The sequence below is a fragment of the Caretta caretta genome, chromosome 7 (assembly GCF_965140235.1).
Source record: "Caretta caretta isolate rCarCar2 chromosome 7, rCarCar1.hap1, whole genome shotgun sequence".
Lineage (NCBI taxonomy): Eukaryota > Metazoa > Chordata > Testudines > Cheloniidae > Caretta > Caretta caretta.
Genome location: NC_134212.1, coordinates 64,285,619 through 64,306,666, shown reverse-complemented (window position 1 = coordinate 64,306,666; position 21,048 = coordinate 64,285,619). Strand labels below are relative to the sequence as shown.

The following is a 21,048-nucleotide window of genomic DNA, read 5'->3' as shown; positions in this document are numbered from 1 at the left end:
TTGCCATCTGGAATATATCAATCTAGTTTAAAATAATCTCTTTCACTGTTAGGCAATTGCAATGTTCACTTGTTCATGATGATATTTCTTTAATTTTCTAATTTTTTTTCATAATAGAACCTAGCCAGCTAAACCAACAGGAGGATTCCAATCTGAAGACAACTGCATTTACTGAGAAATTAAAGATGGACTCAGGCCACAATAATACATCTCGACGGGCTCCAATTTTTACATCCTAAAAGTCTGGGGCTTGCTGAGATCCAGCATTTTGGTTCAGTCCCTTCTTTACCGGAAATGGTAGGTAACGCATATCAGGAAGGCCAGACATGAAGTGATTTTTAACACCTTCAATTTGCTTCACTTTCAGCACTTTCTGTGAATCTTCAGAAAAAGTCTGGCACGATCAGTCAGGTTCATATAAGCTCTTTCACCTTCCTCGGAAGCATCAAGTAGTACTGGCTGTTGCACATTGTTCCCGTCTCTCAATAACCAGTAGAAGAGGCTAAGCCAGTTTCAGTACACAAAGATAGATGGGAACCCAACTTACAATCAGTTCCTAAATATAAGATTGGCCTTGATTTAAGTAGTCTTTACGGAGTGTGAGTGTCTCTATTCAACAGGGGTATCTGGTTACTTTACATCAATCCCATTGGGAAAAGAGTTATAATTTTAAAATGATGTGGAATCCAATGAGCAACTAGGGAAATTTATATGGCTATTCCCATACGTGTTTCTGGCTGCAGAGTGCTACAAGGTTTTCAAAATTCTTTCTTTTTTGGAACAAAGGGTGAAGTGGCTTGGAATGCTACCTTTATGGCAGCAACAGTTCTTTGCCTGCTTTCAGAACTTTGCTTTCCCTAGGCATGGTGAAGGAATCTGAGAATTTGCCCAAGGTGGTTTTGAAGTTCTAAGGATCAGTAAAATTGCACATTGATCCCCTTTTAATGTTGAAAAACAGAACAGAATCCCTTTTTATTGCAATATAAATGTGTTAACATTTTGAAATTGTAGCCCTAAATTGTTAAATTGCAAAATAACTCTCTCTTCACAAATATTAGAATTTACAAATTCTTTCAAAATCACCAGCGCTGCATGTAATCATCTACTTAGCAATATTTAAGTACTCTAATCTCTTTATGTTTTTTTTAAATCGCTAAATGTTATTATTCCATAGATTTATTTGCTTTCCCAGTAGACTACCTCTAAATCCTGTTTAATATAGTTAAAATCTGTAGTCTTGACAGGTATGGTTTTCTCATCAACTGCTTGAAAAGCACAGTGTTCTCACTAAAGTGCCGATGCAGCAGTAATGCGTTCAGAAGGCCTTACAGCAAAGTTTACCAGTAGTAATAGCAGCAATAGAAGCTTAATTTTTACCTCTGTGATTGGTGAGATCCCTGGATCCTGAAGGCAGCGGCGTATAGTGTGTCTCAGGGGAGACAGAGGCAGTGTCACTGGAGGAGGCCTGTGTGATAAAACAAATATTATCAATACTCTAAAAAAAAAGTCAATGACTAACCAAAGGTGCAAAATTAATGTTTTGATTAATTGATGTGATTACAGATGCACAGAGTTGACAGTCATATGCAACACTGATAAATAATCACGTGGGAAAATGTAAGGATTTTAAATGTAGTTGCCAGTCCTCAAAAGGACGTAGTATCCATAATTTTCCCTACAGTGATACTAGAATAGTGTCACTAAACAAATATTCTAACGCACATCACAGCTTTAGAAAATGATACTTTCACTAAGAATCCTTTGACAACATTAAAAATGTCATTGATAGTTCAATACGAGTTCATTTGCCTGCATGAAAGTCATCAGTCAGCAGATTCTTTCAGCAGGATAGGAAGGTAGATTTAATTATCACCTCCTTTTTAAAAATAAAAACAAAATATATTTTGCCCTACTCATTGCCTCACTTGGAAGATAAACGGTTATGTCACAAATGAGAATGTTCATAATGCACTGTGCAAAAGAAATTAAATAGGATATACAGCTGTAAGGAAAAATAACCTGTATCAAAAGTTGGAGACATTTGCAAAGCCTGATTTAACCAAAAAAACATATTTAGTTCAGGGGAGAGACAAAAACAACTCTATGTAACACAATCCCAAATTTTCCCCACAATAAAGAAGAATTCCAGATCTTATGCCTTTGTCTGTTACCCAAAGAAAATATAGAGGTGTTTTAAATCCAGGGCAAAGTACATTTTATCCAGTGAGACAGGGTTGCATCCCAAGGGAATATTATAAACACCTAGCATTACAAAGATCAGAACAAGGCTCTATTTATGCTTTCGAGTTACAGGGCAGCAATGTTGTGTTGCTGGAATGAGATCTTAAAGCAAAAGATAGGTCTTATTTGTGAACATGTATCATTCCCATAGAGTATTCCTTAAAAAGATGTATTTTTTTTCCTCATTTAAAAAAAAGTGTTAGAGATTGTAAAATACGTGTTAAAATATACAGGTTTTCTTTAGTGCCTCCTTTCCACAGTGCCTGGAGCAGATGCGATTTGTGCCGCTACCCGGAAAGTCCTAAGATTAGACATTTGCAAAGACATGGGAATCCCCTGCTGCCAGCAGGGGTTGATATTACATAGTGACAGGGGAAGGAAAGTCCATGCAAAGTGGTGGGAGGGAGATGCAAAGGAACAGGCCAACCTGCTGCACAACCTTAGCACTGGCCCTGCCCCAGAGCATCCCAGGTATAAAGTGCAAGTGGTGCATTCCCAGTTCCAAGGGCGAGCACCTGGCTCAGTTGACCATGCTGCTTCAGCTCCTGGCAGCACAGTAGTAGTAGAGGTACTAGTGTGGTAGAGGTGAAGCACTTAGTTTTCACCACACTGTTTTTCCTACTGCTGCAACCCACTCATCTAGATACAAAAATCAGGCTGATGACTTTTAGAGAAGATAAAACAAAGGGGAAGAAGAAATGCAACCATTAAGCTATTTCTTAAATCCAGTGACAATGTATGGGATGGGTCATGAGACAAGAGTAGCCATAGTCTACTGCGTGAGGTTCCCCAAGCACCCATTGACATGAGTGCTACTAATAAATCAAAGTAATCCTAGTAAACCTCACTATGTATTTGTAATGGTTTTGTAATCACTCACTGTTTGATTCAGACTTTTTAATTGGACAGATATTTAAAAAAATAATTTACAAAGGTTGATGAGAATATCAATTTTAATGTAAAATGGGACTACAATGTTTTGGCTCAGCAGGTCTTCAAACATTTGGAAACACTGATTCCATTTTTTTAAAAAGGTTACCAGGAATAAAACGATGATTGACACTGGTTTAGAAATAGTAATGATAACAATAAAAATAAGGAATACATATTCTGTTTGAAGTCTATGAATATTTAGAAACCTTTTGTTTGTCATTCTTTTTGTACTTTTGTAGATGCTAATACAGTTTAAAAGGTAAGTGACTCAGTGGATTAGCATACTAGCCTTTCACTCTGGAGACCCATTTTCAGTTTTCACACAAGGTCATATGTTGGAATGATTTTTGCAGTTGTAGCTTGGTACCTATCAGAAATCTAGCCACATCACTAAAACACTGCACTATTTAGCACAAAGGACATCTTACAACAGATATAGGACTCCTGAAATAGCAAGGACGTTACAGATCATGACAGGGATTCCATAGCTAATTCTTGCACAGCTTCTCCTACGGCCTCCTGCAGTTCAGTACTATTATACCCTCCGACTACATGAATCCAAAGCTGAAAAGGCCACAGGCACAGATCACATCCTCACCTGGTGACCAGTGTAGGTGCACTGATTTCATTTGAAATATGCCAGTTTACACCAGCTGAAGATACAGACAAGAGTTCAGACCTGCCAGATGCTGAATGCCCTCCAACTCTAAATAAAGACAATGTGAGCTGAAGGCATTTGCCACCTCACAGGATCAGGCCCCCAAATGGTCAGGCCACTAATGTATGCAATAAGTCCCAAATATGAAGTACAGAGCATGTGTCCACTATGCTCTATTGTTTTATCTTGGCCTGGTAGCATTGGGTAAGATGAGGATAACTGTGATTATAATTTATTTAACATAAGATCTTTTCCGCAAAGTCTCTCCAAAAGCTCAACATGGAGGCCTCATATTATACATTCTAGATGTTATCTGTCTATTCAAGTACTCATATTTGGGACTCTGATAATAGTGAAGGTTTCTCTTTGGTGCTTTTAATCACAATTTAGGCTGTTGACAGTTTGATGATAGCTTTTCCTAAAATTACTGGAAGAAATGGCCTTTTCAGCAAATACCACTGACTGAGCAAAATTCCAGAGCTTCTAAAAAGGATATTGTAGTGAAGGGGCAATTTCCAATTTTAGGAAAAGCAAGAAGAAGAAGATTTTTTTATTGGCATGTTGCTGCTGTTTTATGTACAGTATGTAATTCCCTGTCAAGTATACAACAGTTTTCATTACTTTTCTGCTAAGTGTTCAGTTACAAAAGCTTTAATTCCATGGAATACCATATAGGGATCGGACTGTTTTGCACAAATGTCAACTGAGTGAAAATCCTGTATCAAGTTTTTATGTAAACCTGTGTGCCAGTAGAAGGAAGCCGCAAATTCTCTTTTTACTGTTTACTGAGAGGGTGCCCTAAGCTATTTTCCAAAGTGACTTGCGTAGATTTATTATTCTTAATATTCAGAAGAATATTTTGATGGTGATAGCATTGACATATGAGAGTTCTGTCTTCAGATTGTTCTGCTATTTGCACATGAAGTTCTAGTTACAGTGCAAAAGTGACCTTGAATGGACATAACTTACAAATATCTTAAAGGGAAAAATGGGTGAAGAAGTGAGATTTTCTGTCTACTGGGAACATGTCGAAGGGTTTAGTAAGAATGTTCCAACAGGTAACATTGATAATCTGTACCTTAGTATGATACTAAGGTACAATGCATAAATTCAAAGCATGTGAGTAGTTTAAATGATGTAAATGGGATTACTCAAGTGCTTAAAGTTATGCGCATGCTTAAGCACCCTGCCAAATCAGGGTCTGAACGTTTCTTTAGGAATATCCTCCAGAGTTCTGTTGGAGTAGGAACGGTAAAACTCAATCCTAAGTAAACAAAATAGAAGACAAAAGTCTACTGGGCTTTCAATTCAATACCTTTTCCAAATCTAAAGACTACCTAAAAAGCTGAAATAAGAAAAAGCACACCCGTAAATAAAAATAGTTTTGATCGTTTTAATTAGAACAATGGCACTTGCTTCTGAAATTCTGTATTCTGTTGAATCGTTTGGTGCTGCTTCATGTGCTATACTGCTGTATCCCAAAGAGACCCGTTAATATGAGGTATTTTTCAACTTGCTGCAGATAGTGACCATTCCTATCCTAGCATTTCTCTGTTTTCTATCTTGAAATATTTACCCTTGAGATATGAGAGATCATCTTCATTTCTATGACATGTCATAAATTCTTCACACACACACACGCTCACCAATAACTGTAATAGTCACTAATACATTGTATCTGACAAGTTTTATAACACAGGAAGAAGACCAAGTTGGCATCCTCTCTTAAAAGAATTCAATGGATATACAGAGCACTTACGAAAAGACATGGTTTATTAAGATCATTTTGCTAACTGCACAAGAAACTGATTTCCCCAGCTGAATACATTAAACTCAGGCATACTTTTCATTGGATATTATTAACAGAAATGTTAGTTCTAGCAGGCATTTTCTGGACGTTACCAGAGCAGACCCAACAGATAGATAGTGGAGAGCGCTGGCATGTTTAGAAATGAGATAGGGTAGCTACCAAATTCTTCCACTATAAAAAAAAGTCTAGAAGCTATAAATCTAACAATGCAGTTAAACAAATACTCTAAAAGACAACAATTCCAGAATGCACTCACAATCACTCAGCTCTTATTGTGTACTTATGCCACACTTGCTCATCCCAAAATGAGATATTGTATGTAGTATACAAAAGTTGGAAACAACGCTGTCTAGTTTCAGCAGCCTGTACTTTTTGTGTTATAAAGGAGGAACGGGTGGGGGGGGGGGGGCGGGAAATCTAGCCTTTATCTTTTCTCAAGAATAAATAGGAGTTGATATATATCTTGCCATATTAATACATATCAAGGTATATAAATAGACCTCGATATCTCTCTTCCTCTCATGTAAATACAAACACATACACGTACTCAGGTCAGGGTGATAAACCTCACAAATATGTACACTATGTGTCACTGACATTTACCCATCTATATGTGAGAAAAATATGAACCGAGCAAAGATTTAGGAAAATGGTATGACCTGAAAAGTAGTAGCAGAATGGCTAGTTATCAGTAGTAAAACAGGAACAGGTTAGAAGAATTAAGAGTGTAGGATTTAATAAGAAATACTGGATACAGGCCAAAGTTACTCTTGTGTATATAGTTTGTATGTCAGTTCAGTAATTTGTAAGCATTTGGGGATGCTTAAAGGCTCTTTCTATCCATTGCAGTGTTTTTCCACTCAGACTGAATCTTCTGCATTTTAATGGAACACTACAAGGCCCATCTTTTTAAAAAGACTGTTGAAGCGAACATTGTTCAGAGTAATGTATAGAGAAAGCGTGGCCTTTGTTTTCTATCTGTGTTGCATGATTATCTGCCATTCTTGTGTTTTGTGGGGTTGCTGTTTATTTTCATACACCAACTCACTGTATTTAACAAGGCTGGTCAAATTCACCTACTCTGTCAGAATGGTGCCGTTTGTCATTTTATAAATTTATATTCAAATTAAAATGAAAATAAAAATTTAAGATAGTACTACAGTGTCATCATCAACCCAATAATATCTATATCATCAAATGCAAAACTAAAGTTCATTAAATAAATCCTGTTAGTTTCTATGACTTTCCACTGCAAAAAAAGACGTGGAATGAACAAAATCACTGCATTACCCAGTTTCTGTATTTATTAAACCATTCCTCCCAAAATGTCTATGACAATATGATACTGGGAATAATGATACTGATGTCCTTTGTAAACCACTTTGAGATTTACAGATGCTAGCGCTATAATAGAGCTAGGTATTATAATTAATTTATATTATATTATAATTATATTATTATGAGTAGGGATCAACTCACATTTGCTTTTTTTTAAAATCATTTTCTTTCCTCTTTCAGTGTTAAGATTTCTGTTGTAAATATACTTAAATATTGTACTCAATGCTTGACAATGTAATGTTTTAACACATACACTATTTTAAAATCTTTATGATTACTACTACCATTATTATTATAGTTCCCTACATAAACATCTGTTTACTTTGTTGGAGTCACACTGGCACTGAGACTGTTTCTTATCATACATTTGTACAACATCAAGCACCATAGAAACCTGACATTAGTTGGCCGGGGGAGGGCGGGAGGGCTTCAGCTGCTACTATATCACAAAAAATTAACTCTGAGTCCATATAACAGGTCATGAGGCACACCAAGAAGATAAAACTTTCTTAAAACTGTTATGTTGGGGGATTTTTTTTTTTTTTGCCATAAACTTTAATATTAACTCGGGACATATACTGAAAAGTTGACAGCTTTATTTCTCAACTTAAAAAAAGAAGAAAGAATTAAGGAGACTTTAAGAACTGACAAGGCTGGGCTTATCAGAGCTCTTACTATTTAAGCAGACGAGGGAAGGTCTTGTTCAGGACCACTCTACTGTGAACTAGGTTAGAGGTCAGAGAAAGGTCAAACAACTTCCATGACTGATCCCAAGACCCTGTCATGTTTCAGAGAAGCCAACAGGTGGCATGGCATGACTACACAGGGAAGTTTGCTTTGCTTAATGACATAGGAAATATTTTTCATGCCGAACTTGTAACTGCAGATCCCACTTCGGGGGATTTGTGTTGGTAAATTTGTAGCATAAATTAGAGTCATTTTAATTACTAAGAAATACCAGCTGCACGGCATTATCACAAGTTGCCTGATCTTTCTAGCCTTAATGAGATGACCTACTTACCCCACATAAAAATAGTGACTTGTTTCAAAATCTGTTTTTAGACATTTAACCATGGTTGGGAACAAACCACAAATGAATACTATGCTAAGGTGGGGGGCGGGGTGGGGTGGGGTGGTGGAGTGGGGGAAACTGCATTGCCCGGTATATAAGTCTTAAGAATGCTCATGTTCTAAGCAAACTGTGCTTGTGATATTTTGCTGAGTGCTACTGAAAATGAGGATATTTTTAACATGACTCTTGCAAATAGGGACTCAGGTTTTTTTGTTTTTTTTAATTCTGTTAATTAAAAATAGCAACTATGAAAATGTTCCATTAGAGTGACACACAGCCTGACTACTTTTTGCTAGTACACTATTTTAGTCTATAATTACAAGAATATTACTAGGGATTAAATTTAAAATGTAGGGAAAGGGTCTACCAATTTGATTATATTATTATTAATAATGAGCAGAATCCATGAGACAAGAAAGAAGGGCAGATGTCAATAGGATAAAGGCTTTACTCTGCTTCACTTTATTCTTGTATAACAACCTGAAACTTTCAATAAGAAAGCTTGAACCACATCAAAAGTCAAGGCTTTTTCAGACCGGGAAGTGAATCTATAGTCACTTCTATAATGACGTGGAGAAAGAGTTACAACCTTCACACATACTGAAGTGAAGCAAAGTACAAAAGACAAAAACTAAAGGAGTGACACTTTTGCACCATCCAAGAGGTAAAGGACTCAACTATACTTTGACAGATGGCTACCAAAGTTTCTGAGAAATATTGGCACTTAATTAATCTAAAAATAAAATAGGATATGTGTATGTTTATTTCCTGAATTCCCTATGCACCGGCTAAAACCAAGATTTGGACAGTGCTGCAAAATGCTCGTTCCACATAGTGGCCGGATATATTGTACATCTGCCACATGCAACCCAATTTATAGGGACCAATGTTTAAAGAAAACATAAATAGTCTTGTTATTCTTGGAAATCAACCATTTTTCTTCAAATCCTGGTGGAAGTAAAGGGCAGACTGTAATTCAGCCAGTCCCCTCTGAGTCATGGTTTGAGAAATACCAAATATTAAATAATTCTGCCATCCAAATTAAATATCGCTACTGACATTTTTAAAAAAAACTGGAATACTTGAATAATTAAACGTTTATCCAATATTTATTTCAATAGTAGAAAAAAATAGTGCAACATTTCAGACATTCTTCAGTTTAATGAATAGTACAAGTGTCTCACTTATAATCAAGAGTGTGAGGTGGAGCTTCACAAATATCTCTTCTGGAGAGTTTTATCAGTTACCTTTGGATTTGATGCTATTAAAAGAATAGGCTGATTTATTGTGGTTGTTGGAAGACAAAGAGAACAGTGACCTTCTGATTTGGAGTCAGCATCACAGCTCTGATAACCTATCGCCAGAAAAGTAACCGTTTTGGTTATTTAAACAAACACAGGGCTTAACAAAACTTGTGGCATCTGAAAATGCATTTTCCTCATTTTCATGTATAGGAGACAATCACTTAGAAACCACATCTGAATTTGTTATAATTTTTGGTTTCCTAATATAAAACTGCAAGGTTAGGGTAGGTTGGGTATAACTGGATCAAAAATGTAAATGAACATAAGAGAATTCTTATTCATTTAGGCTTAATTGAGTGTAATTGATATGTCTAGTGTGCTGCCAAATCTAACTATTGTGAATAGTACCTAATGTATGGACATTATTTTTGGACTATTGAATGCCAGAAAATAATGAGCTGGCATTCAGCTTTGGTGAATCAGACCCTGAATTTTCATCTAAGAGCAGTTTTGAATTATTACTGGAGATAAGGTGTAAATGTGCAAGGGAATTTTATCCATGTTTCTTCCATGAATCATAAACGAGGGAAAAAATTATAGTCTAAATTGCACTTAAAAGGAATAAAGTCTTTTCATGTCGTACATGATTTATCAAAATGATCTCATTTTAAGGGTACTGTGGTGTATCTTGATTAATAACATTAGTAAGCATGATGAATAGCCTCTTTAATGGTAACGCAGAATTTATTGGCAAAATCCCTACTACTACCAAAAAGGGTGGGAAGTAAAATATGCAGTGGATAGTTACTTGCAGATACAGCTTAAGTAAACTCTCTCCAAGGTATTTTGCACTGAGGGGCCCTTTGATATTTATTCACTTGAATTTACGTGTGGCAGTGGACAAACAATTTATTGTGAACCACATTTTCAAAATGAATAATGAATTTTACCTTCTGTGGCAGCTCAAACCACTAAGCAAGTCAATTGGTTACCAGTTCACTGCAAAACAAGTTCAACTGTGAACATATTGTAAAAGTATGCAGTGCATTAAGGTCTTTCAAGCTACCTCTTGAAAAGGGCATATTACCTTTCAAGAACATTGGTCCCGTCCCCTCATGACCTATTTCAATATCCTCTTCACATTTTGCTTTAATATCCTAAATACTTCCCTCTCCCATTGCTCCCTCCTCCCTTTTTTTAAGCTGCTCCAGTCTGCCCTAACTAATTTCCTTTTGGGCTGATAGATCAGAAGCCTTCCTACCACTGTTCGTTTTAGACCTGTGAAGCCCTCCTCGTAATCCCGCTGCTTGTCCACAATTAATCTTTCCAGTTGCCACATTATTAACACTACCACCCACAGACAGAGGATGCCTGAGCCTGGCTGGATACTAGCTCCCCACTGGAGCCTCAAAGATGTCAATCACACGCTAGTCAGAAAGTTGCCTGCTGTCAACATCAGAGGTTTTCATCCTCTCTTACCCTCTGATCAAACATTTTTCCTCAGAAGATTAATTCAAAGTCTCCACCCATTTCCTCCCATATCCTCTTTCGCTTTTAGGTTACTCAATGATCCATCTTCTGTATGAAAAAGAAAGCAGTGAATAATAGAAATCTTTTCAAAACAAAAGTTAGGCAAAAGTAAATTTAAATCCCAGCTGTTGTCAACCTTTTTTTTTCCCATTTAAACACCTTAAAGCAGCCCGGATTAGGCCTAGCCTGAAATGGCTTTCTTTGATCAAAGGGCCCAAGACTACACAAATATAATCACAAGGCAGTGACTGCTTCTAAGCAGCCTGAATTGATTTGTTTTACTGTAACACGTAGTACATGTATAACAACAGTGCATTTGTTTCCTTGACTTTCAAGACCTGTTTTTCAACTTAAAACATATTATCACTTGAAGCCAAGTATTTCAGGAATTATATTTAGCACTGATTTTTTTTTCAAACTGTGGTCAACTGCCAGAAGAAACTGACTTTGATATGTTGGGTTAAAGAATATTTGTTTTTAATAGTTTTTTAAAAGTATCTATAATTGAGGGCACAAGCAGCTGGGGTAGATTCTGCTAGTCAGATCAAGTTTAAGTGAGTGGGGTGCGGAGGAAGAGCCTTCAGCATTGTAACCTCCTCCATGATTATAGACCAGATTCTAATATTTTCACTCATGCTAAGTGGATCCTTACTCCTCCATTAGTTCAGTACCATTCAACATAATGAATAATAGAATCCGGTCCTAAAGGAAGCACCATAGCTGCAAATTCCAGCAGCATAGTGTTGTCTGTTACTGGGAAAGGTACAGATATGAGAAATTAAATACTGCAAAACGGTATTGTAGAAAGCAGATCCATTTATATAATCCAGTATGAAGCGTATCCACTGCAAAACCTGAGTTTGGATTTTTAAATAAGAATAATTGATTTCAAACGGCTCCACAGGACAAAATTGTACTTTTAAAGCACACTGGTCCCCATAGGAGATAGATCTGATGTTAGAGTAATTATGAAATTGACATACTAATTCAAGTGATTGGATTAACACTTGCCAATAGTTGGCAAAATAAACTCAAGTTGTGGGTCAATGATTTTCAACTAAATGGCAGAGAAAATAAAACCAAACAATCAAACTATAAATTCTCCTGGATTCTTAACTCTCCTAAGATTATCATTAAGTAAACCAGGAAAATATCCCACCAGTGGCAAGCATTTAGTGGCCCAACAAAATATACAATAGACTTGCAGAGCATGCTGATCTTGAGTTGCTCTTCCAAGTTTTGGAAAATGTAGTCCTTGCAAGAAATGTTTAAGTGTGTGACACACTAAGATGTTTTGTGTTGTCTTTCACTTTCTATTAATGTACCTTTTTATGTTCCAGTAAAGAAAGCTGAGAATGCAGCCTATGTGCTGCTTTCATTTTATTTATGCCATGCATATATGCACACACACACACGAAAAATTCTAGTGGTGTGTCTTAAAGTATCAGAGGGGGAAAAACTATTAAACAGTACAGAAAATAAGCCTTCATGAACAACTGTGCAAGTCTTGCCGGAAATCCCAACAGCCTTATACAATTATTCCTTGAGATATCTTGTAAAGAGAACCACAAATGCACTTCTAGATGGACAGATGCAGGATCCTCCCAAGAGCCAAAAGCCTGTGCTCCCAATTTACTCTTACCTTAATTCCATGTTTATTACATTTCATTCATTGCATTACATCATGCAACCATCTCTCAAGATTTAAAGAACAACATTCGGTCCTTTGAAAAAACTTATAATAATTCAGAAAGAAGTTGCAAAAAGATGGGTAAGTGTGAAACTTAGAGACTAACAAATTTATTTGAGCATAAGCTTTTGTGAGCTTTAGCTCACTTCATCGGATGCATTCAGTGGGGGGAGGGATAGCTCAGTGGTTTGAGCATTGGCCTGCTAAACCCAGGGTTGTGAGTTCAATCCTTGAGGGGGCCACTTAGAGATCTGAGGCAAAAATTGGAGATTGGTCCTGCTTTGAGCAGGGGGTTGGACTAGATGACCTCCTGAGGTCCCTTCCAACCCTGATACGCTATGATTCTATGAAATATGCATGTAAATAAATTAAGAATGTGTAAAAATTTCAGTATCTCTGAATTCTATTAATTTTTAGCCTGTGTACCCTTCACCTATTTTATCACATCTACAGATGGCTGGCCAAATTCTTCCATCAGATGTTTATGTCCAAATCCCAATAAGTAGATGGGACTTACGTGCATTGAGACACAACTTGGGAGAGAATATATTGTCACCTCTATACTTTGTTGATCTTGGTACATACATCCTTAATCCACTATGAAGTGTTTGTGCACTATTTTCGTACGAAAAAAGCCAACCCAAAATACATTGCATTACATTCGGTATCGAACCAACGTGCTTTTTCTGAACTCCAGGGTTTAGCCAGCAGGAGGTGCTCAGCAAGAAGACATCCAAAGAGCAATTTCATTTTCTGAATGTAAGTCCAATAGTTGAAAATTATGCTTAATCTTCAGGAATCTGTGAGCTAGGGTACTTCTGAGTCTATATTATATAACAGTGCATAGTACCATATAGACTATACAGACACATACATAGATATTTACACATGTAGGTGTATTGTACATATACAAATAAACATTTACACATGTACAGTGGAATCCTCTACTTAGGTTAACAGAACTTTGCTATCTGCAATGGTTCACTTTTACCAGCATTGTAGTGGGCATCTGTCAGTGCACTGAAGAAATCAAAGACCATCAGTCTATCTGTCTATAGATGGATTTCACTGTATTTGAGTTCAGTATAAGTGAATTCCTTTGGCTACCATAAATAAATCACATTTTGGTCTTTGAAATACAGGAGGTCTATAAACTCTTAAATTCCCTTGCCAATTTGATTTCCAGGGGTCATCAGATGTCAACTTAGAACCAGCAAGGAAAATTGCTTTCGTGGCTATTCCACAGAAGAGGGCATATAACACACTACCATCTTTTCAGAACATATTCAGGCAATAGCAATCTGGCAAGTGGGGTATTGGGTATAGTACTGTATACAACAGACCTAAGTCCAGTAATTTGCAATGTCAAAGAGTTAACTTTGCTTTTCAGTTTGTTATGCCATTCTTTCTCACTTTGAAAATTAATGATTTTTTTCCTTCTGACATATGAATGATAAAAAGTTAATCTATGTGAAAATTAAAGCTTGACCCTAAAGGTTAACATTAGTTTGATAGCTATTATCCAGGTATGTTGCTCTCCTTGCTTAACAGACATGGGAATTAAAAGTTTTGGAAGGTTAGAAAATGCTTTTAAGTAGTCTTCCTACAGGCATGTGGGAAGAAAACTGAGCTGGAGCTAAGCTTCCTGTCAGACAGCTTAGTCAGCAGAAGGGGGTGCTATAGTGTAACCTATTTAAGATGCAAATAGAGTAACTTTTGTAACAGCAGATTAAAGCAAGCATTTTATTCACTTGGCATGCCCACAGTGTACTGAACGTTGGAATCAGGCTTGTCACTGCACACCGCAGGTTATTAATAGCGCTCAGAACAGTGTTGCTAAATGTGCAAGTTAAAAAAGCAAATAAACAAAAATGGATTTATCTGTGGTATTTGTTCTCTGGCAGAATTCAGCAAGGCCCTGCCTTGCACAGAAGATTTGTTAATTCAAGACCATAGAGGCTCAAAGATTTTCCTTTTTTCACGCATCTGATTGACAACCACCTACTGCAGTCAAAAGTTCTTCTAGTATAAGTGATCAATAAACCTAGCATTTTAGAGAGAGACAGTGATTATTTTCAAACTAACCAAACAAATATTAAAAACCGGACAAGTTGGAGAGAATCTATGGAACATGACAACTGCTTTCAAAAGGGTCTTCTTGGATTCTGTTGCTCTGGTGAACTACCAGCATGTGAGAAAAGACAAAATCTAAGGCTTCTGCAGGACCAAATCAACACATTGCACTGTGGCTTTACACTTTATTTTCCTACGTTGGCAGGTGTTAGACCAGCAAGTAGGTTTCCTCTCCCTCTACTCGAGCCAGTTCCCGTTTTCTTCATCTCGATCTCTCGGAGACTCATCAAAAACAGGATTTAATTACATCTCAAAAAAAAAGGGGAGGGAGGAAGAGTGTAAACCTGACTCCTTTTTATCTCCTGATACATCTGGACAAGTAGACAATGTGCTAAAACAAAATAAATCTGCCCTGACAGTCACATCAAAGGGTTCAGCTAGGGGCTTGCAGCTACTTAAGGCACAGGAATGTTGTTGCTAAGCATCGCTCTACAACCTATCAGTCCCTTAAAGAAGAGCTTTTTTCTTTCAGAGGGAGATGAGGAAAGCTCAAGAGTGGGAACCAGACTGCAAAGGGAGATTGGGGATTTTGGAGGATTTTGGAGCTTACAGTGAATTGTGAGAAGAAAGGGGGTTTGGTTTGGTTTTGTTTTGCCTCTTGACACACAGTCTACTTTTTTGGGTGGGGGAGGGAGAAGGAGGAGGTAAAGCACATGGATGAAACAAACATCTTTTTAATTTTCCCCGTTGGATCAGAACAGGGAATATCACAGACTTTGCCTTTCTGTCAGATCCCTGTTCTTACAGTAGTGCATTCGAAAGAGAAAGACTGTGACCAAAAGCAATTGCACTAAGACACAGAGCTGATTGTTATTGAAAGCACATTGCAAAATGTGTGCCTAGCCGACATTTCAATCAAACAGCCGGTAAATATACAAGGCTAAATCTAGGAATTCAGCTGGAACGTCAATGTCTGACCACCTCACGACCCAGTAAAGGGAAACTTGGGATGCACACACATGATTTGATGCTCATTTGCTGGTAAAATCTATTCCCTACAGTGAGTGGCCTGCCTTTAAATCTTTTTGTCTCTAGCACTGAGCTCTAAAGGGCTGATTTTCACAACTCTGAATGAAGTCAATGGGAGTCAAGAGTGTGCTGGAAAAAAAAAATCAAGATTTTCTTTTCTTTTTTATTATAACCATAGCACTGGAGAAATTGGAAATTACAATTGCACCAAGAGCTTTAATAATACTCCCCTACTTACACTGGTGGATGAAGAAACATATACTCGGTTGCAGATAGGACACCCAGCATAAAAAGTACTACCTTCAAGAAATATTTTCAGCTTTTGTTGCTGTGTTCTGAGAAAGAGAGAGTCAGCAATGAAAAGTTTATTAATAAACTATTAAAGCCAATAATAGATCCTTCCCAGTACCACTGAGAGGTAAAAATATTGTAACTATCTACCTAAGCCTTTAAAAAAACATTTAAAATGTAAAAACGGTCATCTCCCTTTTTATGAATTGAACAAAGAAAATTCTGAAACAGCTTCATTCCACATGCAGGGTAGCTATCAACATGAACAATTACTAAGCCTGCGATATTGCACAAATAAATAACACTTAGCATTATCTTCAGCACTATCATATTTATTAAACAGTGACTGAGGACAGTAGTAACCATTTTTACTGTCCCATATAGCTCTTATTTTCTAATTAAACAGGAGGTTATTTCCACTGCCAACACAGCCATTTGTCTTATTTGAGTATTACATAATATTTTTTGCCAGCCAAGCCTGACTATGAAAAGGAGTGTTCTGTGTGGTGAACTGTGGCCCAAGTTGCTTTACTGTTTGGTAATCATGGAAATGGGCCATTTTGTGGTGTGTTAATAAATAAACTTTTTGCAATTTCTCCTAAAACATGATAAAGCTCATACTTTGTCCTACCCTCTAGCTTCAATACAAGGGCAATGAGCTGTATTATTAAAGATATAGGTCAAGCAAACCTGACGAATTCAATCCTGTGGGATGCTTTAGAAACTGTTGTCATATTACTGAGATCATTCTGCTGCTCCTAATTATTCCTCTTGGTTGCTTCACATTTCAAGTGATTTCTCTCACACTTATGTCAAAATTTATAAGCTGCTCTGTGTAACAACACTACATTATTTCCTCACTTGTTATGGTAATATAGAACAGAGACTAGGAGAATGCTTTAATCTATCTGACAAGGATAATGTAGTCTAGCATCGTAATAAACTTTATATTTTACCAAGGTTTTTTTCCTACTCAGAAACATTTCATATAGACAGACAACTTAAAAAAACCTAATTGCTACAATAACTTGAATACCCTCTTACCTCAGTTCCTTTTTAAAAGGGAAAATGTTTCAGTGTTAAAGTGTTCACACCAATAGCTCGTGCACCCTCTTTATTCCCAGGTGTGATTGCTATTGTGCAACATGTGGACTGCATTATAAAACTAGTTATTACGGTGTTGAAGCTAAGATCCATGCATTGCACAAACAGTGCACCAATACATGCAATCAGCACAAGGGCTGAACTTCCACACTCCAGCAACACAGCTCAGTCTGACTGGCACAACATTTAAATTGTGCTAAGCAGCTGGAGATGGGTCCAAGATAAAAATCAGCTTTACACATCAATTTCCCCTTCATAGCATTGCCCATCTTTCAAAGACGTTGACAATTTGGGGAAAGATGCCAAGAGAAGAATTGATGGAGGATTTGAATTGTAAAGCTACTGGAGGGGTGCCTCACTGTGGGGGTTAGACCAAGGAGGTGGGGTTTCATTAGGAGTATACTGCAGGATACTCATTGTATCCAAAAGGTCATTCACGTTGGAGAGATATATTAACAAATATTAAATATGCACACAATCTACACTATGAGTAACTCATAAATGGCTTGCACGCATCTTGACATTTCATTGGTCTCCCCAGTTTGTAGGGGTGACTCTGCATGCTATAATTGTAGGAGGTTCATAGGCCCCCAAAAGGACTTTCAGGCATCAATACATACTGTAACATTTTGGCAGAATTGTACCAAAACAAACAAACAAAAACAAGCTCCAAACATTTTTTTCCCTTACAACATGCTGATGTAACATTATGATAATATAACGGCCAACTCCACTGCATCAGATAAATGTGCTAACATGGCAAGTCTGCTGTAGTGACAATTTTTTAAAAGTAAGTTTTGATATCTGGTGGTTTTTCTTCTCTGAATACCAGGCTCATCGTTCATATTGTGGTTCTTCCTTGGCTCTGCATCGTCAGAAGGCAAGACCACCTCTATCTCTAGGAGAGACTGGTTTCCCCTTTTGGAGTCTCCCTAGCGCAGTGGCTGTGAACCTTTCCAGACTACTGTACACCTTTCAAGAATCTGATTTGTCTTGCCTACCCCCAAGTTTCACTTCACTTAAAAACTACTTACTTGCGAATTCAGACATAGAAATACAAAAGTGTCACTGCACACGAATATTGAAATATTGCTTGCTTTCTCATTTTTACCATATAATTATAAAATAAATCAATTGGAATATAAATATTGTACTTACATTCCAGTGTATAGTATATAGAGCAATATAAACAAGTCATTGCCTGTATGAAATTTTAGTTTGTACTGACTTGGCTAGTGCTTTGTATGTAGCCTGTTGTAAAACTAGGCAAATATCAGGATGAGTTGATGTACCCCTGGACGACCTCTTCGTACCCCCAGGGTTATGCGTACCCCGTGTTGAGAACCACTGCCCTAGAGAGACTGTTGAAAAATCTTTTTAAGAATTCTGGTAAATTATTATAAACATACCTTGGCCTGGACAGCATAATAGCCTCATCCCTTATTTTGAATTAAAGAAATTCTGGAAATTGCCATGAGAAATGACTGCAAAGTAGTCTTCAAGGATCTCCACTTCAATGTTTTTCCTGATCAGTTTAGATGCTGTGACAGCTTTGGAGATGCCCTGTGATAATTTATGAATACGCCTGGTTACTGGGATCTTTATTGTACAAATATATTGGTTTAACTTAATAGGGAGCTGCCTGGAAAAAACAAGCAGGAAGGAAAAGAATGATTCAAGATGATACACAGGATGCTGTAGCCCAGGTCCTGGTCTAAGGATGGAAGAATTGGGAAATTCCACCCAGAGATAGGAGTTAGGCCTCATGCCTTTTCCTAAGTGGGTAAACTCAGACACCAGAAAGGGGACAGAGGTGCAGTCCCTGTAACCTAGAGAGATTCCTATCAACGATTTGGTGAGGAGGAAAGCAGAATAGGTCTGCAGGTGCCTCTCCATCTTCGCTACTGTTGTCTCACTTTCTTTCTGTAAACAGTTCCCTTCCCAATGGTAGACTCACATGGTCCAGAGTGGATAACTTTGTAAGAAATCAGCGGAAGAGATGGGGAGAAAATGTTTTGTCAGGGATTCTTCCTCTTGATCCCTACCAGAGAATTTCAATCTTTTCAGTGGAGGAGGAAGATAAAGAATGTTTGTGTTCTTGTGACTCAAGGGATTTTCTCATACATGATTTTTGTTTATTCCTTCCTGGATAAGAGTTCCTAGATGACCCCAAAAGCACAAACCACCAGAGCTCTATATTTAACTCTGAGAAAGGGCCATAAAGTTCCAATCAGAGAAAGTTCCAGTCCAATTTTCTGTTTCTGCAATGGCTGGGCAGGAGAAGACAAAGACCATCTCTATCTTCTGGACTGATGTTGAAGAGACTCTCTCCTTGTAAAAAAAAGCGACTGAAAGGCAGAAGAGAGCCTACTTCAGAGACCATATACCTCTCCACGTGATGTTGCCACAACTGCTGTTAGCAGACACATTCGAGCTGATGCCCCTTAGCTGTGAAAATGCCTGGGGTAGCTGACAGAGTCTCCCTAAGAGTCCTTCACCTCTGGAAACTACTTCCCTGTTGGTCTCAAACATCTCAAATTTGCTGACCTTCAGGGCACATTACAAGGGCTAATTATTTATGCAGGCTTTTGCAAAGGAAGGGACATAGGAAATGGTGTTTATAGGGAAAGTGAATTTTGTTGGAGTTCAGCTTTTGCTGTGGTTAATTATTAGAGCTGGTCAAAATTTTCCTTCAACACAGTGGGGGGGTGGGGTGGGGGGGAGAGAAGAGACATAAATTGGCCTTTTTAAAGTGAGCATGTTTCACCTACAAAAGTGTTTTTCTTTTTAAATGAAAAAAAAACAGTCAGCTTCTGGGGAAAAAAATGGTTTTCATTTTTGTGTGTGTCAAAAACTTCCAAAATTTCAGAAAAAAGTTTTGAAAAATATGTTTGTTTTGAATTTTGTCATAGAAAATACCATTTTTTAAACAGGCCAACTTGTTACTTTTAGTGTGACAACCGGAAATTTTACTTGTGTTCTGATTGTATTTTAACTTTTGCAAATGTGATTGAGTTGTGGATAGGCACCTTTCAAAAATAGATCCATTATTAATCAGCAATCAATATATTAAGTCTTAGCTGAAGATTTCAAATCTGAAAGTCCCAAAAGATGAAGGGGTTTAGGACCCAATGCTCCAGTTTAGGCCCATCATTGTTTTAACTTTTAAAAAAAAACTTCCAGAGAAATAATCAGTTGGACTCCAAAACATCCAACTCTTTCACTCATCATTCCCACCCAGTACCACGCAAAATATATGCAATTATTTATATACAGAACACTGACAAATATTCAGGCCATCAAAGAAAACACTGAGGACAGTTTCACATAAGCTACTTATCATTCATGTCTGTAAAGATCCCCGACGCTTTCTGAAACCATAAGGGCATTAACCCCATTGCCCTGTCCAAATTCTAACTCAGTTTTTCCTCCTAAATTTCACCTGGCCTTTTCAATTGGCTATGATATTACTTCACTTCCTATACTAAACTGTTGCCTTGTATAGCTGTGTAGTTGCTGCATTCCACTCTCGAAGAATTTCAGCAGTGGGTGAAGTTACCCTTATATATCATACGTCTTACCAACTGCTTCACAGGGCTGATGTGAGAATTCAGCAGTTAGTGTTTCCAAAGAACTTTGAGACCCTTAGAGGAAAGGTGCAATGGAAAAATAAATTGGTAGCTAATTAATTTGTGCATACCACAGCAAGTCTCATATAATATTGTTCAATATATTTCTTAAATAAATGCTAACATATGACTAAAATCAACAAAACTAAGACATTCAAGAGCAAATGTTCCCCCTACTCCCACTCAGCCTAGTTCTTCCTGCTGCAATTTGGCTATTGAGAAAACACGGTACTCTTATATACCTAGGTATTTTCAAGAGCTATGTATGAGAGAGTGCATTAGGGATAGGAATGATAGTCCTAATTATAAATTAGATATCTTTTTAAAAAATTGTGTTTCAGGTACCATTTTACCAACAACACAGCATATAGCATGCATTAACAATGGACCTATGGAGTGGATAGCC

The 21,048-nt window shown here is 37.3% G+C and overlaps 1 protein-coding gene across 1 annotated transcript in view; it reads right to left on the bottom strand.

Annotated features, from left to right (window-relative positions):
* LRMDA (leucine rich melanocyte differentiation associated) overlaps positions 1 to 21,048 on the bottom strand; it is a 951,314-nt gene that overhangs the window by 138,644 nt on the left and 791,622 nt on the right. The window contains exon 6 of the mRNA XM_075130766.1: positions 1,378 to 1,465. Coding sequence (XP_074986867.1) covers positions 1,378 to 1,465 — 88 coding nt within the window. The remainder of the gene's footprint in view (positions 1 to 1,377; positions 1,466 to 21,048) is intronic.